Source organism: Hippocampus zosterae, chromosome 10 (genome assembly GCF_025434085.1).
Source record: "Hippocampus zosterae strain Florida chromosome 10, ASM2543408v3, whole genome shotgun sequence".
In the NCBI taxonomy this organism is placed as follows: domain Eukaryota; kingdom Metazoa; phylum Chordata; class Actinopteri; order Syngnathiformes; family Syngnathidae; genus Hippocampus; species Hippocampus zosterae.
In genome coordinates this window covers 17287725-17306337 of record NC_067460.1, presented here as the reverse complement: position 1 = coordinate 17306337, position 18613 = coordinate 17287725, and the positions used below count along the sequence as shown (strand labels likewise).

The 18613-nt window shown below is 42.4% G+C and overlaps 1 protein-coding gene across 2 annotated transcripts in view; it reads left to right on the top strand.

Moving 5' to 3' along the window:
* The window catches only part of igsf11 (immunoglobulin superfamily member 11), a 68357-nt gene extending 52357 nt beyond the window's left edge, over positions 1-16000 (top strand). Inside the window, exons 1-6 of one of the 2 annotated variants that reach the window (XM_052077864.1) lie at positions 4-221; positions 7558-7765; positions 8698-8853; positions 10338-10460; positions 10970-11117; positions 13175-16000. In XM_052077864.1, the coding sequence (XP_051933824.1) occupies positions 171-221; positions 7558-7765; positions 8698-8853; positions 10338-10460; positions 10970-11117; positions 13175-13733 (1245 nt within the window). In that variant the 5' untranslated portion in view covers positions 4-170 and the 3' untranslated portion in view covers positions 13734-16000. Of the gene's footprint in view, positions 1-3; positions 222-7557; positions 7766-8697; positions 8854-10337; positions 10461-10969; positions 11118-13174 lie in introns of those variants that run through there. The other variant, XM_052077863.1, reaches the window with a different exon arrangement.
* Positions 16001-18613: the final 2613 nt, after the last annotated feature.

Here is an 18613-nt window from a genome sequence, read left to right as displayed (position 1 = left end):
AGTCACTTACTCACACACACACGCTGGCTCACCCACAGTGAAGCTGCGCTCGATGCCGCAGCTTCCTGAGTGAGGGAACGGTGAATTAAAGGAGGGATGCCGAGATCACGTAGTCTAGTAGCCCGGGGAATAGTTGTTCTAACTCACTTTCCAATGTAACCTCACCGCATATGCCCCATGCGGACCGCTGCTTTCACCTTGACGTCTTGCAGTCAAAACAGGTACAAACGATTCCAACGATGATTTGGAACAAGGTGTGTTCAGATAGAGCCTGAAGAGTACTTCCGGGAACAAAAGTTTGGCCACGCAATTGATTGAAATTATTTTCAAAAACTACTGTATATCCAATAAAACTTTACTATTGTACTGCATCATAGAGATGTATCTCTCTCTATATAATAATATGTATATCAATCTAAATACGGTATATGTATGGCTAACTAGAGGCAGTTGTCAGTTGAACAGCAGGTGTGCCAGGTGAAGTATCCAGTATCTGGTGGAGTCTTTTGGACTCACTCCAAGTTCTAGATCCTCTCTCTCCTCACAGTTTGTGGCAAGAATGGCCAGTCTAAATCTTATTTGTTATGACTTTCGTCAGGTTATGCCATGCTCATAAAGACGGATTTACATGGGATCCCATATATGTCATAAAACATGTCCGCAAGTCAAATGCTTTGTTATAAACATAAGACACCGATGACCATTTGCACCGAAACAAATTGTCACTGAGATTCAAGTAAAGCAAGTAGCGCACACATATGGAAAGTGTCAGGTCAGAATCCATGCGCCAAGTAAAAAGAAATGTGCGCTCACGAAACATGTGACGTATGCAAAAGTTAATTCCATGACCGTCATGCATGCAAGTATATCAGCAAAGTAGCATTTTTATCCTTCTGCCCAGGTACAACATGAATACATGAAAAGAATCGTACAGGTTCTTCTCAATCTGGCTTCAGGCATCTTTGTATTGCATCCTGAGATTGGCTCATAATGAAGCAAAATAAAAGCAATCAGCAAGAAATTACTACTTCTGAATGTGAAGGTTGTTCCTGATTGTGTTGTGATTTGCTACACTTAAAAAGAACCTGTCATCGTATACATTAAATGAGCCATGTGACAAACCGTACCTACCATTCATGCAAAGTTACAATTTTACAGCCAAATGTATACAGCTAGAGAATCTCTTTTTGGTGCATCTGAACGCACCTTGGAAATATAAATATATTATATGTAGAAGTAGTAGCTTTTAGGCTTTAATAGATGTAGAGGTTGTGGGTGTGGCCTTGCTGTTTATTTATTTTTGCTGTCTATCAAGTAGTTTGATTTATTTATTTTGCTTATTCTACAGAAACAAACTGAAACGAAAGAATAATGTTCTCTCTTTTGCCCCGTGGTGTTAGTTTAACATCCTGCGCCTCATGCTGTGCCACCTTAAGTGTGTGTGTTGTTTTTTTTTCTCACCTCCCCTCTCTCACTGTCAGCTTAATTTGTCCTTCCCGCTTTCAGGACTTATGCGATTCATTTTTAACTTAGTTAACATGCAGCTGCTGGCCATACAAGCTCACCTGCCTCCCCTCACTTTGAACCTCCGCTGGTCGGCCGTCCAAATAATATGATTATCTTCTGCACTAATTACCTCATGCCCACGACAGGCTCTATATAGCAGCTGTTCACCACACGCAGAAGCTCGCAGACATACACGCCGACGCCACAAACTAGCGTCAGACGGGCCGCCCGTCCGTATCGCAGCGCAAATCGGCGCATGCATCCATGCATGGCTTCAATATATTTACTGTGTTCACGCAACACGCAGAGACACAAACATATGCATGCCGTGTGCCTACTCGGATCCATGAATTCATACAACAAAAAACTGCACACAGCCCCATCACAGCGTGATGCTCAGGTATGCTCAACAAATGTAGTAAACAGAGTGACTTCATGCGATTATCAGCTGCTGTCAACTGACAAGATCATACACTGCCACTAGAGAGTTGTTGTTTTATGCGACACCATCGCTTGACATTACATAATGTGTACTTTGGAAGTATAAAAACACCGTGTAGCAACTTTTTAAGTGCACATTGTCACAAGCAACAGACTCGTGCAAGGACGTGCACAAGTGGCAAACAAGCACTTTCAGTTCTATGTGTGAATTTGCGTGGGGGGTGGGGGAGTGCGGTGACAGTGCTAGAACAAGGTCATTTTAGAGAAAGAGAATGTCATAAATGATTACAGTTGATGCTAAAAGCCATTAAGAATTACTGAACAGAACCCCGTACACTTACACACCCTCGCGGTGTGCGTTAGCACTCTAAAAAGCGCTCTTGGACCACTCAGCTCGCGCTCAGTCTTCTCAAATTTGAATAGCCTGTTCGGATAAAAAGCGACAGTGCTACTTATTGAGCTGCGTTACACGGCTAAAGCATGAGAAACGTCAGCTCCTCGCACAGAAACTTGGCTTCTTCGGCGTTACGCGGGAATTTTTTTAAAAAATTTGCTTTGCTTGATGTTGTAAGTTTTCATTCTGTCACGTTTGTGTGTTTTACAGCCACCGGTCGACAAGGCCAACTCCATATTTCATTCTATTTTAAGGATTTGGTCACGAATTAATTTGGTAACACATCGTATCGATTGCTCCGCGAGAACTCCTGGGGCATCTTGCTCAAAGTCAGCTGGGGTCGGCTGTAATTCACCCACGACCTGAATGACTACAAGCGGTATAAAAAAAATGAAGAGCTAGAAATGGAAAGATGGAGGAATAGAAAACATAAACGCAGATCCAAGCCGACGTGGTTTCCTTGCCCTAACTTGGCACATTGTGCCCTTGAGATCCAGAGTCTCTATGATGTTGTCGCAGACGTTTTTTAAGTTGCTTACACAGTAATTAATTCACAGCCCTTTACCCTATAGACCAGTGTGAAATCTAGGATTCTGAAATTAAATTAATGAATACATGTTGTATTCATTAATTCATCCGAGAACTATCGTTTGACGTTTCAGTCAGTTTAAGGCTTTCATTAAATATAATTACAAGTTAAAAAAAACAAAAAAACCCCGCCCACTGTTATTTATTTTATTAGTGTCGCTTAGTATATATATATATATAAAAAACAGGTATATATCGATAGATCGATCGATACACACACACCGTCAGACCACCACTAAGCCATGCCATCCATAAAAGCACCACATATTTTTTGTTTTACTTTCGAATCATGGTGAGGGCCAATCAGAGACTGTGGGTGTGTAAATGAATAGTTTATTCCATTGACTCTGATGTGTGAATCACAAAGGTTAAATGTCGAAAGGATATTTTTAGCAGCTGTTTGAATACAGACAAGTATAATTTTACAGTTTGAAGTGAACCGCTGCTCTGGTTATATTGAGGTCAGTGATAATCTGTGGTGCAAAACTAACGTTAATCTGTAATAGAGAACATCTGTCAACATATTTCGGATGATCAGATTTTGATCCTCATCCGAACCGTCCAGTCCATCAAAGGATGAATCTATGGCAAACGTAATGCAATTGACTTTTCCCTCTAGGGATGAGATCAATAAAGTATTGTTTTCGGCCAGGTACACACATCAAGACAATTAAATTGTTTTTGTTCTGATTTTGGGTGGCACGGTAGACGACTGGTTAGCTCATCTGTCTCTCAGTGTAGAGGTCCGCGGTTCGATTCCTGGCCCCGGCCATACTTTGTGACGTTTGCATGTTCTCCCCATGCCTGCGTGAGTGTTTTCTGGGTGCTCTGTTTTCCTCCCACATTCTGAAAACGTGCATGATATGTTAATTGAGATCGTAAAATTGCTCTGGGGTGTGATTGTGAGCGGTTGTTTTTCTTTGGGTGTCCTGCGATTGCTGGCAACGAGTTCAGGGTGTACCCCGACTACTGTCCAAAGACAGGTGGGATAGGCTCCAGCGCACCCGTGAGCCATGTGAGGAGAAGTGGTCTAGATAGTGGATGGATGGAAGATCAGATTTTCTCCCTTATTATTGGGAGGCCTGGTGAGAATCGTGCTCTTGAGGTCACACCACAGCATTTCTATTGGGTTGAAGTCAGGACTCCTGAGCTGCCAACTGTTATGCATTGTCCGTATATTTCCAATAAACTCCCTAAACGCGACTTTATTACTGCCGTATTGTTCCGGATATACGTCAAGCCGACCGTCCATCCATCCATTTTCTGTGCCGCTTATCCTTACGAGCAAAAATACTTGGTATTGCTATAATTAATAACAAATAATGTCTAAAATATTTCTTTCTCCCCCTCTCTCTCTGATTGGGTCATTCCAGAAGTCTTACTTTCTTCTGTTGCAGCCATTCAATTGTCGGATTAGTTTTGGGTCATTGTCCGATTGCTTTGCCCATCTACTGTTAAGCTTCAATTGGCAAACAGATGGACTTGGTATAATAAACTTGGGAAATCATTTTTCAATGCATCCAGTCCCTGAGGCAGGAAAGCAGTCCCAAAATATGATGACATCCCTTCCTTCACCCCCACCTCCCACCACCATTACCGTACACTTCACAATGCGGATGAGATTTTGATGGTACTGTGCTGTCCTCTTCCACGGAAATCACGATTTTTAAACACTCTGAAAATTTCTCAAGGCAGTTACGCGAATGAGAACCCTTTTGGACTGCTGTAAAACGGGGTGAATGCAAAATAATCCCGTTGAAGTCCAATGCACTTTCGGAGCTTCCTTTGACATGCCTTCATGCACTTCTGGAAAGATTCTTCCTGGTTTCTCTGCTGGTTCGTGGTCACAGCCATCTCGATAAGGCCCACGTCTTCAAAATGGTCCTTATGTTTGACACCTTTGCCATTGGGAAATAGGAAAACACAGAGCGTCAGATGTTCATCATCGTGAGCATGTACGATGTCATGGTGAAGTTTTCGTGCCAACAACTCTCACCTCTTCTCGCACACTGAATGAAGCAGGATCTCTTTGGAGACGTTCTGGTCGGCCGTCTGATAATTTGAAAATAAATTATATGAAGCATATTTTCTTGGAAAAAAAACAAACAAAACGAAAACGTATTGCTGGTGGATCGTATAAATGCACAGTGATGCTGTGGAAACATGGTTGACCGTGAAAACCGAGGACCATATGGCAAACCTGCAGTTTAAAGTGAGCGAGGGCTCATAATGTTGATGTCATGTCTCAGAGGATAGAAAGAGATAACAGTGACGGCTTATGGTTAGAAAATTGAAGGGAGGCTGTGGGGGTTTAGAGGTTTATTCAGGCTTTATTTAGGCGGTAGCAGTATCCCTTGTATTCGCAGCCAAAAGGTCCGTTGGGTTGCTCAGAAGTAGGCTATAGTCATCAGAAAATAACCAGTTACGGTCCTGATGCTTCTCCGACACGTGCAATGTAATGCTTTAGGTTCCGAGAAATGATGGAGCCGAGGTCGACTGGTAGAGAGACAGTGGCATGTCCAGACTTGTGTTCATTGCTCGGTCCGTCATCTGAATGCCTGCGCTGACCTCTTTTCTGTCGGCGCACAGTGACCGAGCCAAGCAGGTCAGGTGGGAGCATGAGGTGTTTTTAAGATATCCTTTATTTGTCCCACGAAATTTACAGCCTCCAGAATTTTACGCATATGCTACATTTGGCTATACAGTATGCATACACTTACACAATTTTAGAATAAGGCATTGAATTGACTCTTTCGCACTGCTTACTTTTAATCCTCTGCTCACCCATGCACACGCAAACGGAATGTTAAATGGTGAGGTCGATTGACTGGATCGTTTTCGGTGAACGTCGAGATTATATTGTAAAGTCATCTGAGTATGAAGCAGGATTGCATAGGTGTAAGGACAGACAGGCTTGACCGATGCAAGTGAATGCGTGCCAACGTGACACGCGGGGGAGAACCGGGGACAGTTATTTTGGCAGAGCAATCACACACTCTCAACCCCGATATACAGCAATCGCGCGAGTAAATGAATGCACACTGACATACCAAACGGCACAGACATGGAGGAGATGAAGTTGCAGGCTCTCATCACAGCCGAGGAGCTGCCTATTCATCTGCACGTAAGAGGACAAAGCGAGCGCGCTGCACTCAGGAAATTGCAGCCGTGCAATTTACTACCGTTAAGCAGCAGTGAAGGACAGTAGACACACACACACACACACACACACACACACACACGCACACACACACACCGTTTTCATCAAAACTATCCCTGTCACGCTCACAGACACACACACTGAAGATAGTTGTTTCCCTGGCTGGGTCTTTGAACAGCTCAGTGAGGTCTCTTTTCAGCCAAATGAATGGCCCCTCTGATTCCCTTCTGTGTGTGTGTTGGTGTGCGCATGTGCACGAAACCATGTGTTTGTGCGTGTCCTCTTCATCTTTTGTGCAGGCCCAGCTGAGGGGTGGGAACTGTTTTGCATGGGGCTCGGCCATACAAACCAGCCTTTTCAAAGCGAGTTCAAAATCAGCGCACGGCTTTAAAAAAAAAGCCTTTGTTTTATTTATTTCTTTTAACGTACTTCACTTTGGAATTGTGTGAATGTTATTCCAACCTTTGAGCGGATCCGAACAACAACGATATTTCCATGCAACAGATTGCTGTTGATATTTTTGAAGGCAGATAGTTTCAATTATTCATTCTATTAAGTTGATGCTTTTTTAAAAAAATCTTTAGAGCCTTATAGCTTCGAATGTTACATTCAAACACGTTTGAATGTAACATCGCCGGCCTCCCTGTGTGGAGTTTGCATGTTCTCCCCGGGCCTGCGTGGGTTTTCTCCGGGTGCTCCGGTTTCCTCCCACATTCCAAAAATATGCATGGCAGGCTGATTGAACACTCTAAATTGTCCCTAGGTGTGAGTGTGAGCGTGGATGGTTGTTAGTGTCTGTGTGCCCTGCGATTGGCTGGCAACCGATTCAGGGTGTCCCCCGCCTACTGTTCGGAGACAGCTGGGATAGGCTCCAGCAGCCCCCCCCCCCCCCCCCCCCCGCGACCCTAGAGGGGATCAAGCGGTTAAGAAGAAGATTTTCTCCTCCCCCTCATGTGATATTGCTTTTTTTGTAGTTTGGTTTTTTTTAGGCATTAAGCAATAGCAAAAATAAATATTACAGTCAATAAATAAACAGTAGTCAGAAAAACATGATTTTACGATGCATTTGAATGCAAAATACAGTTGACATCAGATTATTTGATCAATGGATGGAATAATCCAAAAATTAATAGATTTCAAAAAATATTCAATAGGGACAGCTCGACTTTTCGCACCTACACTGAGTAAAACTCCACCCACCCCTCGAGCAAGAAAATTTGTAATAAGCCAGTTTTTTTTTTGTTCAGATTTTAGTCATGTGGTTGTTCAGGTTCCAAGTGACAAAAATAAAAAAAAAAAGCTCTCCACAAAAATTTCTTCAAGGTATCTATTTTTCCCCTTCAACTGTCATTTCCCTGAACGATGGCTCTGCCATCAATGTCACTAATTTCATCTTTGTCTCCACCCATCCCCCCCCTCGCTTTGCCGGTGCCACCTCTGTTCTCCCTTCTGTGATGTGCCAATCCAGGTGATCATCTACCAAGGCGGCCAAGTGTTCAGCCTCGCGAACCACCTCAACGGACGTGTGGGCTTTGTGTCCACCATGCCAAGTACAAGTGCCTCCATCTTCATCAACAACACCCAGCTGTCAGACACAGGAACCTACCAGTGTCTGGTGAACAACCTCCCGGATAGGGGGGGACGCAATATTGGTGTCATCGGGCTCACTGTGTTAGGTAGTAATCCTATAAGCGTTGTAGAAGTGATTATTGACAATTGTCTTTGGATTAGCAGCTGTCTCTTAGCTCCATGTTAGAGAACAGCAATTTTGCAAAACAGTACTGAAACATTGAAGAGTTGGACATGTGCATTCAAAGGTTTTGCTGCATTTGAGGTCATTTGGCCCATCTGCCAAATATCCCAATGTATTTATGAGTAGTGGATAGTTTGTCATTTTATCTTCAATTCACAAATCAGTGTGACATATATGGACCTGCTGAATCAAGTACCTCACTTTTACTTACCTGACCACATACGGTCATTTCCCATCTGTCTATGTACCGTATTTTCCGCAGTAAAGGACGCACCTAAAATCCTTCCATTTTCTTAAAAGCTCACAGAGCGCCTTAAAATCTGATGCGCCTTGTGTATGGTTATTACGGGAATATGTCAACTCCCTAAATGGCTCCTTGCAAGACACATGCTTACAATGCAGAGTTCAAACGTAAGGCGATCGGGTTCGCAGTCGAACGCGGAAATAGAGCAGCGGCAAGAGAGTTCAACGTTAACGAGTCAATGTTATAACTTGCTGTTGGTTAAGTGAACTGTGTCGCTGCTTTATTATATAAGTTTTACTGACATCTGATCGTCACTATATAAATTAGGGTGCAGTGTAGTGTTCTGTTGGCATTTCCTTGAGCGTAGCTCCATCTAGTGGATGCATTGTAGATTGCATCTTATAACGCGGTGCGTCCAATACCTGTATATGAAAAAAAATTACAAAATAGGCCATTCATTGATGGTGCACCTCATTGATGGTGCGCCTCATCAATGAGTGCGCCTTTTAGTGTGGAAAATACGGTAAACGTAATCTTGTATTAGAAATAAATCAAATAAATTGCATCGTAAAGTGGTTGACGTCTCACCACCCACTCTTTTCATCTGTCAGTGCCCCCCTCGGTGCCAGCATGTCGAATCCAGGGAACGCTGGATGTAGGCAGTGACATCATGCTGTTTTGCAGCTCAGATGAAGGTATTCCAACACCGTCCTACTCGTGGGAGAAGCTAGACGCGCTGCCCAAGCTGCCGCACAACGCCATGCAAGGTATTAGAAACAAGCTGGCCATCGGGATTCCCTTTTGCCCCACCTTTGCTGGTAAATGTAACACACACGTTAGGGAGCGCAGACTCCACCGTCCGTCCATTATCACTACCATACCTGGAAATTTCCGCCCTGTGATCCTCCGGAGGACCGATGTTGCGTTGTGCGATTGAAATGAGGAGAAGGAGAAATGTGTTGCGTGTGTGTGAGATCAAGAATTGGTGGTGTTATTTTCACCCACTTCTCTCATGCTGACTACCAATTGCTGACGTTTTCACACTTCATCCAAGAAGCACTTGCATGTGTTAAACTGGATGTTGTCACTCGGCAGCTGGCGTTCAGCCTAAGAGAGCTTTTTCGTGGCCTCTCCTCTCTTATCCGGCTGTGTCCTTTGCACAGCAGACAGTCTTCATCACCTGTTGCACTCTGTGTACACTACCGGTCATATAAAGGCTCATGTACAAAGAGGCCTCCGTTTTCGACAGAAGCAATGGCAATTGAAACTGCATGTTCATGACTGTAAATTAGACTCTCTTCATGCCCATAAAATATCCAGGCAGTTGTTGGAGCCTTTTCGTGAAACAAGTAGTGCTTTTACACAGCGTGTGCAACCTCTTAACTCACTCATTTCATTTTGTGGAAAAAATCAACTAATTTGCAACACTCGTTAAGGATGCAGAATATACTCGGTGGCCAAAACATTGCGTACACCTGCACAATGATCCGATCCAATCCAATATCTGGTATAACATTTCTGCCTTCACAAAGATAACAATGATCGAAATTGATCCAACCACTTTGAGTAAAAGCCCATAACCACAATACACTTAATTCTCGCACAAACCAAAAGGTGTAGAAATAGAATAGCATAGTATACACAGGGGTAAAAATATTTAATGATTTGTAGTTTTTCATTTCTTTGTTTTGAAAAATGAACAATTCAGTTACATAATAAGGGGGAGGACTAGATAAGTTATTTACTTCTTCCTACTCCTTTGAGCATACAGCTGTGATGATGTGTGTGTTTTTTTCTCTTAACTATTTCTAATTTTCCTTTTATAATTTTGTTTGACCTTTGTCAACCTGTTATTGTGTGTACTATATATGCTCAATAAAAAACAAACAAACAAACAAACAAACAAATAACCAGAGTAATACACACTGCTAAATCAATATATCGATGATGGGGTCAATCAAAACTGAGCATAATCTTTCTTAAGGCAGAATATTTGTACCGAGACGCTCATAAGCGTGCAGGTATAGCTTCTCGTCCATTTTCGACTAAAGCTATCTGGCGCCCCCTGTTGGGTAGTAGCAGAGGTAGTTCTAACCGACCTGCGGAACAAAAGGGAACTCTAAAATGCAATTTAATCTATTCTGAAAGCAACACAGTTCCCATCCGTAAAACCAAATGTGTGTAATGGGAATCATGCTGCATGTTCTGACTTTCATACACACAATAATATCCGTGTGTGTGTGTCCCACAGACCAAATGCAAGGCACTGTAACACTAAGAAACATCAGCACCGGTACCTCAGGACTCTACCAGTGCACCTCCAGCAATGCCATCGGCAAGAGCACATGCCTGCTCAATCTTCAGGTTGTTGCACGTAAGTTCTCCAAACACCACGGCTCTGTAGCTGTCGCACAGTTGTGCCTCTGCTTGCGACCCACTTGCTTGCATTTGTTGACGTTTCATATGAAAGGGCTGAAGTAAAGTTCAAAAGCCTCATCTGTGACATTTGTCAAAGTAATATGAGAGCAAGAATGAAACCATATGGATTGTCAAATGTTGGCATATTTGACAACAAATATGAAAACGGGGTGTGTATGATAGGGACAAACTGCAGTTTGAATTCATGCGTTGTGTTTGACCTGCTTGGTTATATTTCCGTCAAGCATTGTTTTATGCAAACACAGACCGAGAGAGCCTCTCATACGTTTCTCATTTTGCAAATGAAGTTCTTGTAGGCTGAAATGCGCGGTGCATTCTGAACGTGGACCTTCGCTCGGAGTTCTTTACGTGTCTTTTTTTTTCTTTGGCAATCTGATATTTCCCTTATATTGTACAATATCAATGTATTTATCCTTTTTTTCCTCCCCCTCCAACATTCTTTAGCCCAGCCTCAGAGTGTGGGTCTGATAGCAGGTACCATTGCAACTGGAGTGCTGGCACTCATCATCTGCTGCCTGTTGGTGGTGGTCACCCTCTACTACTGGAAGAATAAGAACAAATACGAGGAGGAAGAAATACCCAATGAGATCAGGTTCATCTTTTTTTTTCTTTTCTAAATGAGGTAACATTGTAGAATTGTAACATTGATGAAACAAAAATATTGGTACGATTATTTGTACGTAGACTCGCTCTCACCAGGATTTTTGAATGCCTTAGGGAAGTTTTGTATTCATACCTGTCAACTCATACGGTTTAGCATATAGTATACGTATATGACCGTATCACACAAATCATACGGATTCTGAAAATTTCAGCCCCCCCGCAATCAACAGGTAGTTCCGTTTGCTTTTGCCCAGAATGGTGCTCGTCTACTCGATTGCTTTCATTTCCAGTAATTTTCCAGTAAATCACGTGGCTCCTAGTTGAAACCTGAGTGCTGAATGGCAATTTTTTTCTGTGTTTTCAATATTTGGAGTTGGTGAAAAAAGTAACGCCGGAATACAACTCTGAACACAGTAATGCCACTAAGTGGAATGATGATTAGACATTAACCAGACATTGTATTATGGAGATCTACAATAAATATCATTGAAAATTTCGTGGGGTTTTTTTCTGCCGTTATTTTGACATATAAAATGGTTTGGTATGTTGTACGGATTTTTAGCTCTTTATAAGGATTTTTTTGGTAGTTTTTTGATAGTACGAAAAGTTAACAGGTATGTGTTCCGGCCCAATCAAGCATTTGCCATTATTAGTCATTTTGCATCTTACCTTACAAGACCTTTTGAGGAACTGTCTGCTTCCAAATTTTAGCAACAAAATGGTTTGTTGAATTTGCTTAGGAGGAACTTACAAAGAACTCTGACAACACTCTCAAAATATTGAAGGGGAATCATCGTCACACTTCGGTCTCGCAAATGTTTGTCGCGACACGTGACAAAATATTGGCGGAACTCCTCTCAGATGTGTGGAAGCTGTTATACTCTAGCTGCAGAGTGAGACTGATTATATTGTCAGTATGGTTTTTCATTTTATGTAAGTGATGGAAAAATCTATCCATCCATTAAAAAAAAGTTTTTTCATTTTCTGCACCACTTGTCGGGGAGAGTGGAGTAAGTTGAGGCACTTTTACGGGATCACTACAAGAAGTTCGTTAAATTTGGGGGTAAACTAATTCCTCTTCCTTCCCTCACTCCTCCATACTCCGTCCTTTCTTCTATTCAACACTTGTCTCGACCAATTTCACAACCTCCCCATTTTACTTTATATTCAATTTGTCCAGCTTGCAGGAGAAAGCAAACAGACTTTCCCTCTCTCACTTCATTGGCTGCTTTGTCAAGTACTTCAGTGGGCGATAAACCCCTGTTCATTTTGATGCTTAGACACACACGGCATAATGTCCGGGTTATTTATTTTTTTTTATTTTAATTTCCTAACGTGACGTGATTTTTCATTACGATGTGAACGGTAAAATTCAGATTTTTTTTAAATATTTGCCCAAAGTCAGATTCGATAGGCCTTCGGAAAAAAAATAGCCCGGTAGCCCAGTGGTTAGCACGTCGGCTTCACAGTGCAGAGGTAACGGGTTCGATTACAGCTCCGGCCTCCCTGTGTGGAGTTTGCATGTTCTCCCCGGGCCTGCGTGGGTTTTCTCCGGGTGCTCCGGTTTCCTCCCACATTCCAAAAATATGCATGGCAGGCTGATTGAACACTCTAAATTGTCCCTAGGTGTGAGTGTGAGCGTGGATGGTTGTTCGTCTATGTGTGCCCTGCGATTGGCTGGCAACCGATTCAGGGTGTCCCCCGCCTACTGCCCGGAGACGGCTGGGATGGGCTCCAGCACCCCCCGCGACCCTAGTGAGGATCAAGCGGTACGGAAGGAAGAAGAAAAAAAAATAAGAGTTAGAACGAGCACTATAATTTTTTTTTTTTAAATCAATGGATGGGGCAGAGAGAAAATGGGAATTGGGGGTGACAATGTACATGAAGACATACCAGCATCCATTGCCTAGCATCTTTGACAATACTCAATGCATTGAAGAACAAAATAGCTTTTGAATAGCAGTCTACTCTGGTGAAGCTTTTCACCTTCGGATTGGTTATATCTCTTTTTAAAGCAAATATCCTTTCACTCGCTCATGTCCACAGGGAAGACGACCTCCCGCCAAAGAGGTCCTCATCAGTGAAAGCGTTCCACGCCGATGCCTCATCCTCAGAGAACGACACCCTGACCTCCACCAACACTTACAACAGTCGCTATTGGCACAACCCCAAACCCAACTACGACACCAACTCGTACACGCGTTACAACGGAGACACGCGGCAGACCTTCGCCACCGCTGTCCATGGCACACATGGACACAGACAGTCCCAGAACCCGGGACACGGACACGGCTCAGCGGTCACGGCACCGGGCTCCGTGCCGCTGTCTCGCCACCACCCTCAGCCCGCCGCGACGACCACGTCCTCCTTTGCCAACGGCAGCCACACACTTCCGCCACCAAAGACCCTGGTGGTCACCACAAACTCAGCCCCGTCCCCCACCACCATGGCGCGCAGCAACGGCTCCGTGAGCCTCAAGCCAGTGGTGACGCCCACGCACGGGCAGCATACGCACTCGTACGCTGTGAGCCAGGCCACGCTGGAGCGGATGGGAGCGGTGCCCGTCATGGTGCCCGCACAGAGCCGAGCGGGCTCGCTGGTCTGAAAACTTCTTTTGCTCTTAACTCTTTGAAAACAAAATTTACTTCTATTTTGGGTTGTTGGGGTTATTATTTTTGTTTGTTTCTTTTTTTTTTAATCCAATAATGTAAACCAAACCGCATATGGGCTGAAACAGCCTGCTGTCCTTTATTTTACTCTTACGACTGTGTCTTTCTCTACTCTGTGTGCTGCTGAGTTGTTGTTGTTTTATTTTTTAACTTAAAACAAAGTCGGATTTTGCAGAGCAGAGTTCATACAACCTAATGCCAATTTATTTATTGAAATGATCTTACCTTTTATTTGGAAGTACAAGACTGAAATTAAATCCGTTTTTTTTAATCACGTCGGATTGTTTTGTAACTACGGTATTGGTTTGTTTATCGGTTTTCCGCTAAACAATGCAGGCCTTTCAATCTCAGTGTACCGCGCCGTTGGACTGGAGTGAACTCAAATTCCGTCGTAGAATTGCACGTGGTCTGTGTTTCAGGATAGTTTGGGGGCCACGGTTTATGTTCAACAAATACAAAAACTGTGATAATGATGATTTAGATTTGAAAAATTGAATGTTCCGGTGTCTGTTGGGAGGTACTTTAAGATGAACGTATGTTTGCGATGGCCTTAGAGGAGAAGAGAATGACAGGCTTTATAGGTGCAATACATTGCATAATACAGCATACTTAATTTCATGAAAATGTTTGATGCACTTTTTTTAGAGCAATTTAGGCAGCCTACCTATTTACTATCTTGTTAAGAACTGTCTTAATGATGAAGTGTTTTACCCCTACAAATCTTCAAGTATGCATCTCCATTTTGTTTTAAAATTTGTAATTTTTGTCTTTTATGTTTTGGTTACAGATATATATTTTCTTGCTATTTCTGAGACAAAAATGGAGATGTATGCTTTAACTGTACTGATAAAATGTTGCTCTTCAAAGGATGACAACATTTACATCCTGCTTTTTTTTTCTTCGTCTTTCCACTTCACTGCTGTCCTAATCTGGTCCGTCACCTCTGTGCTGCTTTTAGAAAACCGTGTTTTTAATTAATTTAATTAATGCTTTAGAAAGGAAGAAATATATACAGTATTTAAAAGATAGTTTCTCCCCCCTACCCACTGATAAAAAGGAAAACGGCTTCTGTTTTTCTACTGTATATATTGTAACTACAACTGTAGGGTAGAATCGGAGTACATTTCAATTTGACTCGCGTGTCTTAAAATTTTGTGGCACAGAAAGAATATAATGCTGATCCACTGAAGGGATTTTTTTTTTCTTTTATCGGTATCTTTGTTTTCCTCACAAATAATGACATTTTTTTTACAAGGCAGGCAACCCCAGTCTATTTATGCTGTATGTGGTAGAAATATATAAAAAGTTTATATTTTAACCAAATTTTCGACAGATGAACTCTGTTTTGTCATTTCTTGGGTTTTAATGTAATCTACTAAAAGGCTTCTCACACAGCATGATGCCGCACTTATTCGAAAGAGTTCATGCTTTTTTTTTGTTATTTCAGTTTTATGAATATTTTATTATTTACAGTTGAAAAAATGCAATCTCATTTTGTCTTTGAAACAATCTCAAATTGCGTTGAGTCAGTGTCACCTTCTTATGTCACCTTGTAAGACTTTATTTACACTGGGTTGCAACTGGATCTGACTTTTATAATTCTGTCTGTATTTAATGTTTGTAAATCCATGAAGTCAAAGCTGTACATGTGCCATTCTTCACTCCAACGAGAAGAGAACAAGATGGAAAAGTTCAGTTGGGTAAGTTGCTTAGAAGACGTGTTCATTAGCTCGGTATTATGTATGCCCTATGTGGATAAAAGTAATTAGGCAAAGTTGGAACTCATTGCTCATTCTCTTTAAACTCGCTCATGTTACTCAAATACAACCAAACTAAAAAGTCCAAAAACAATAAAAGCACACATGTAATCGCAACCCTTCTTGTTTACCTATCAAGTGTTCCAAATGAAGTTCATTAAGATTTTCTCAGCATCTCAGACAATGTTCCCCAACGTGGTTGTTAACACCAAGACGTCCCCGTAAGGTTTCTGTTGTTATTTAAGGGAGATTGGACACAAGTGGTGAAGAATCTCCAGACGTCCTGTGTCCATGACCTTGCGTCTACTATGAGGTGTTAGAGCAAATAATGACCAAACCAATTTGTAAATATGTAAAGGAATCAATTTGTTCTTACTGTTGGTTTGAAATGTCAAATAGGAAACATAACACTGGAATGTGTAGAGAATAAAATATTGTTGATACAATCTTCAGCCTTTATGTGTTTTTGAGTACCGGTATATACTTCTGTCGCCCTTCTTGAATGGTTACTACACTGCTTGTATGAAATGTGTCACGTGGACTCTACTGGAGTGTGGTGTGATGGAGAATTTTTTGAGTCACCTGTCATGGTACCGTTTGTGACCAACAGGTGGCACTGTAGGTCTCCACCTGCCGCTGCACACCTGTTGGTCAGTGCGTCATTAGTGTCTGTTTAAAAGGACTGCCGGCGCAACCACTCGGTTTCAGGTCATTGTTCGTTTCTGTCATTGTTTCTGGTACTGTTAGTTGTTATGCTTTCGCCATGTTTTTTGTTTGTTGTTTTGGATTTAGTTTCCTCAGTATTTTGTTTGTTGGTTTGTTTGTTGTTTGAATGCTGGGACAGACTAGTCCCAGCATTCCCCCAGGCACCGATTTTACTTCAGGAAAATCTCAAGCCAAAACAAAAACTGTGATTACTCCTATGATGATCTTGTCTCTGCTTTGTCACAAATGCGCTCACTCAGTGTGAATGACCTGCATTTCCTAAATATGCAGCCACCTCCCAGTGTGGAGTTTGCAGGCAATTAGTTTTTTGTCTATATCCTGCCTTTCATCAAAGTACAGCTCACCAGCAACCTTGATGAGAAGTTGTATCAAAATTGGGATGGCTGGTTGAACGTTTCAGAAGCACTTCAGAAATCAACCACTAGATGGGAGTATTGGTGCACTTCATATAAAATCACTAGTTACATCACAGGTACTCTTGACAATAGAACAGAAAAAGGTCTATCTTTACAAAGAAAATTATGTTTACTTTTGATTGACACCGCCAGAGAGCACTTAATTTGACAACACACTTTTTTAAAATTATTGTGTTTGGATTGTTTGATGGTGCACAAATGCAATTGCATGATACAAAGCTTTTGTCGGGTCTGCTGTCTCTGTGCACCCTGAGCTCCAGCCCCCTCCCTGGTGTGTGAATCCACCCCACTCCCTGGTGTGTGTGTATCACTGAAGGTTTTGACACCGGCATGCCGGACTCACTCGGCAACTGCACCTCGCCTGGTAATCAACAGCTATCCTCGGAAGATGGCCCTGGCCTCCGATTTACCGTGAATGTATCCAACCATGCTTCGCAGACATTTTTTTTAATCCCGAGTTAACTCTGATCTTGCTATGCACCTGCCTCTTGGATTCTCCCTTGACCAGGATCCTTTGCACTTGACATGACTAAATACCTCATCTTACCTGCAGTTGAACCTTCCTTTCTGTCCCCGAGTCCTTCTCGTTACCAGCCTCCTAACAGCGTAGTGTCAGTGCTTTTCGTGTGGAGCCAAATTACATAACCGATTGCTTTTACGGTCTCATGTTCCTCCAAATTAATTGTGAGAGTTCAAGCTCACAGGCCCTGCTAACATTGGAAAACAAACCCAGTTTGATAAATTATTCAACCTTACAAATGAAATGGTTTAGAATACAGTTTGAGTCACAGGGTGAGGAAAAATGTCGAGCCGTAATTGTACTGCATTGATGTTTTAGTCATTAACTCATTCACTCCCAAAGACGTTTTTAAACGTGTTTTCAGACTTGGTCCAGAATTGGCTGGTACTGAATTAGTTATCAGTACTGATGCCACCCCGAACAAGCGGCCCACGGGCCAAATCCAGGTGCGGCAGTCACCCCCCCGCGGTCCCCATGCAAACTCAGTGAGGCTTTTGTCAGGAATTGGGAGTCCAACAAGTGGATAAATTGTCTCAAATAGCTCAATGGGCCACCATGGCTCCACTCACACTGTTGTATCCATGATATTGTGAGCAAACCATAGAATCACTGCTGCCAATCACGTTAGCTATGTTATGTCGGCAAATGACAAGCAAGGTGCTCATTGGAGGGGAGGATTAGCTCTTCAAGCAAATGACAGGTTTCCCTAATGCGGACGGTTTAAAAGCGACTCGTGGGGAACGGATTGTCGAGTGGTCACCATGTGGACCGTGTTCAATGGAGAGCTTAGTCATTTGAAGTAACATTCATAAAGCAAAATGTATGCTGTCATGGCCATCACCACTGCTGATGTTTTATTATGGGGCAACTAGCAGCAGGCCAAGCCCCTCTCAAGAAAGAAAATGCTTTACTATGCTGAAATCGCCTGCAGTTAGCAATCTAAGTTGCTAAAAACTTGTCAGGAAAAACAAAGAAATGAACATGTATCTAGATAGATCAAAAACAGATTCAGATTTGAGATGTAATGTTCTGGCAATGCAGTATTATTCGATAAATGGCTATTATTACATTTGAGTTGGCTAAAATGTACCTTATATAAATTTTCGAAAGAAAAGGAACTGTGCAGAGTTGGCCAGTGTCTTCTGCTGCCCTCCGCACTAGGTCGAGTTTCATCAGGCGAAAAATTAAATGACCTCACAAGCACTACGGTATTGTTTTAAATTGAGAAAAAATAATCATTCGCAAAAGTCCTTTGATTACTTTATTTACCAGAGGTAAATAATCTTGCCAAAGAGACCGAGGGTGTGGAACGAGCTCAGGTATGCGCGCCAAATGATTGACAATGCCCTTAAGTCCCGCCTTCTGTCTTTCCAGTTTCTGATTGACAAAGCATAGCC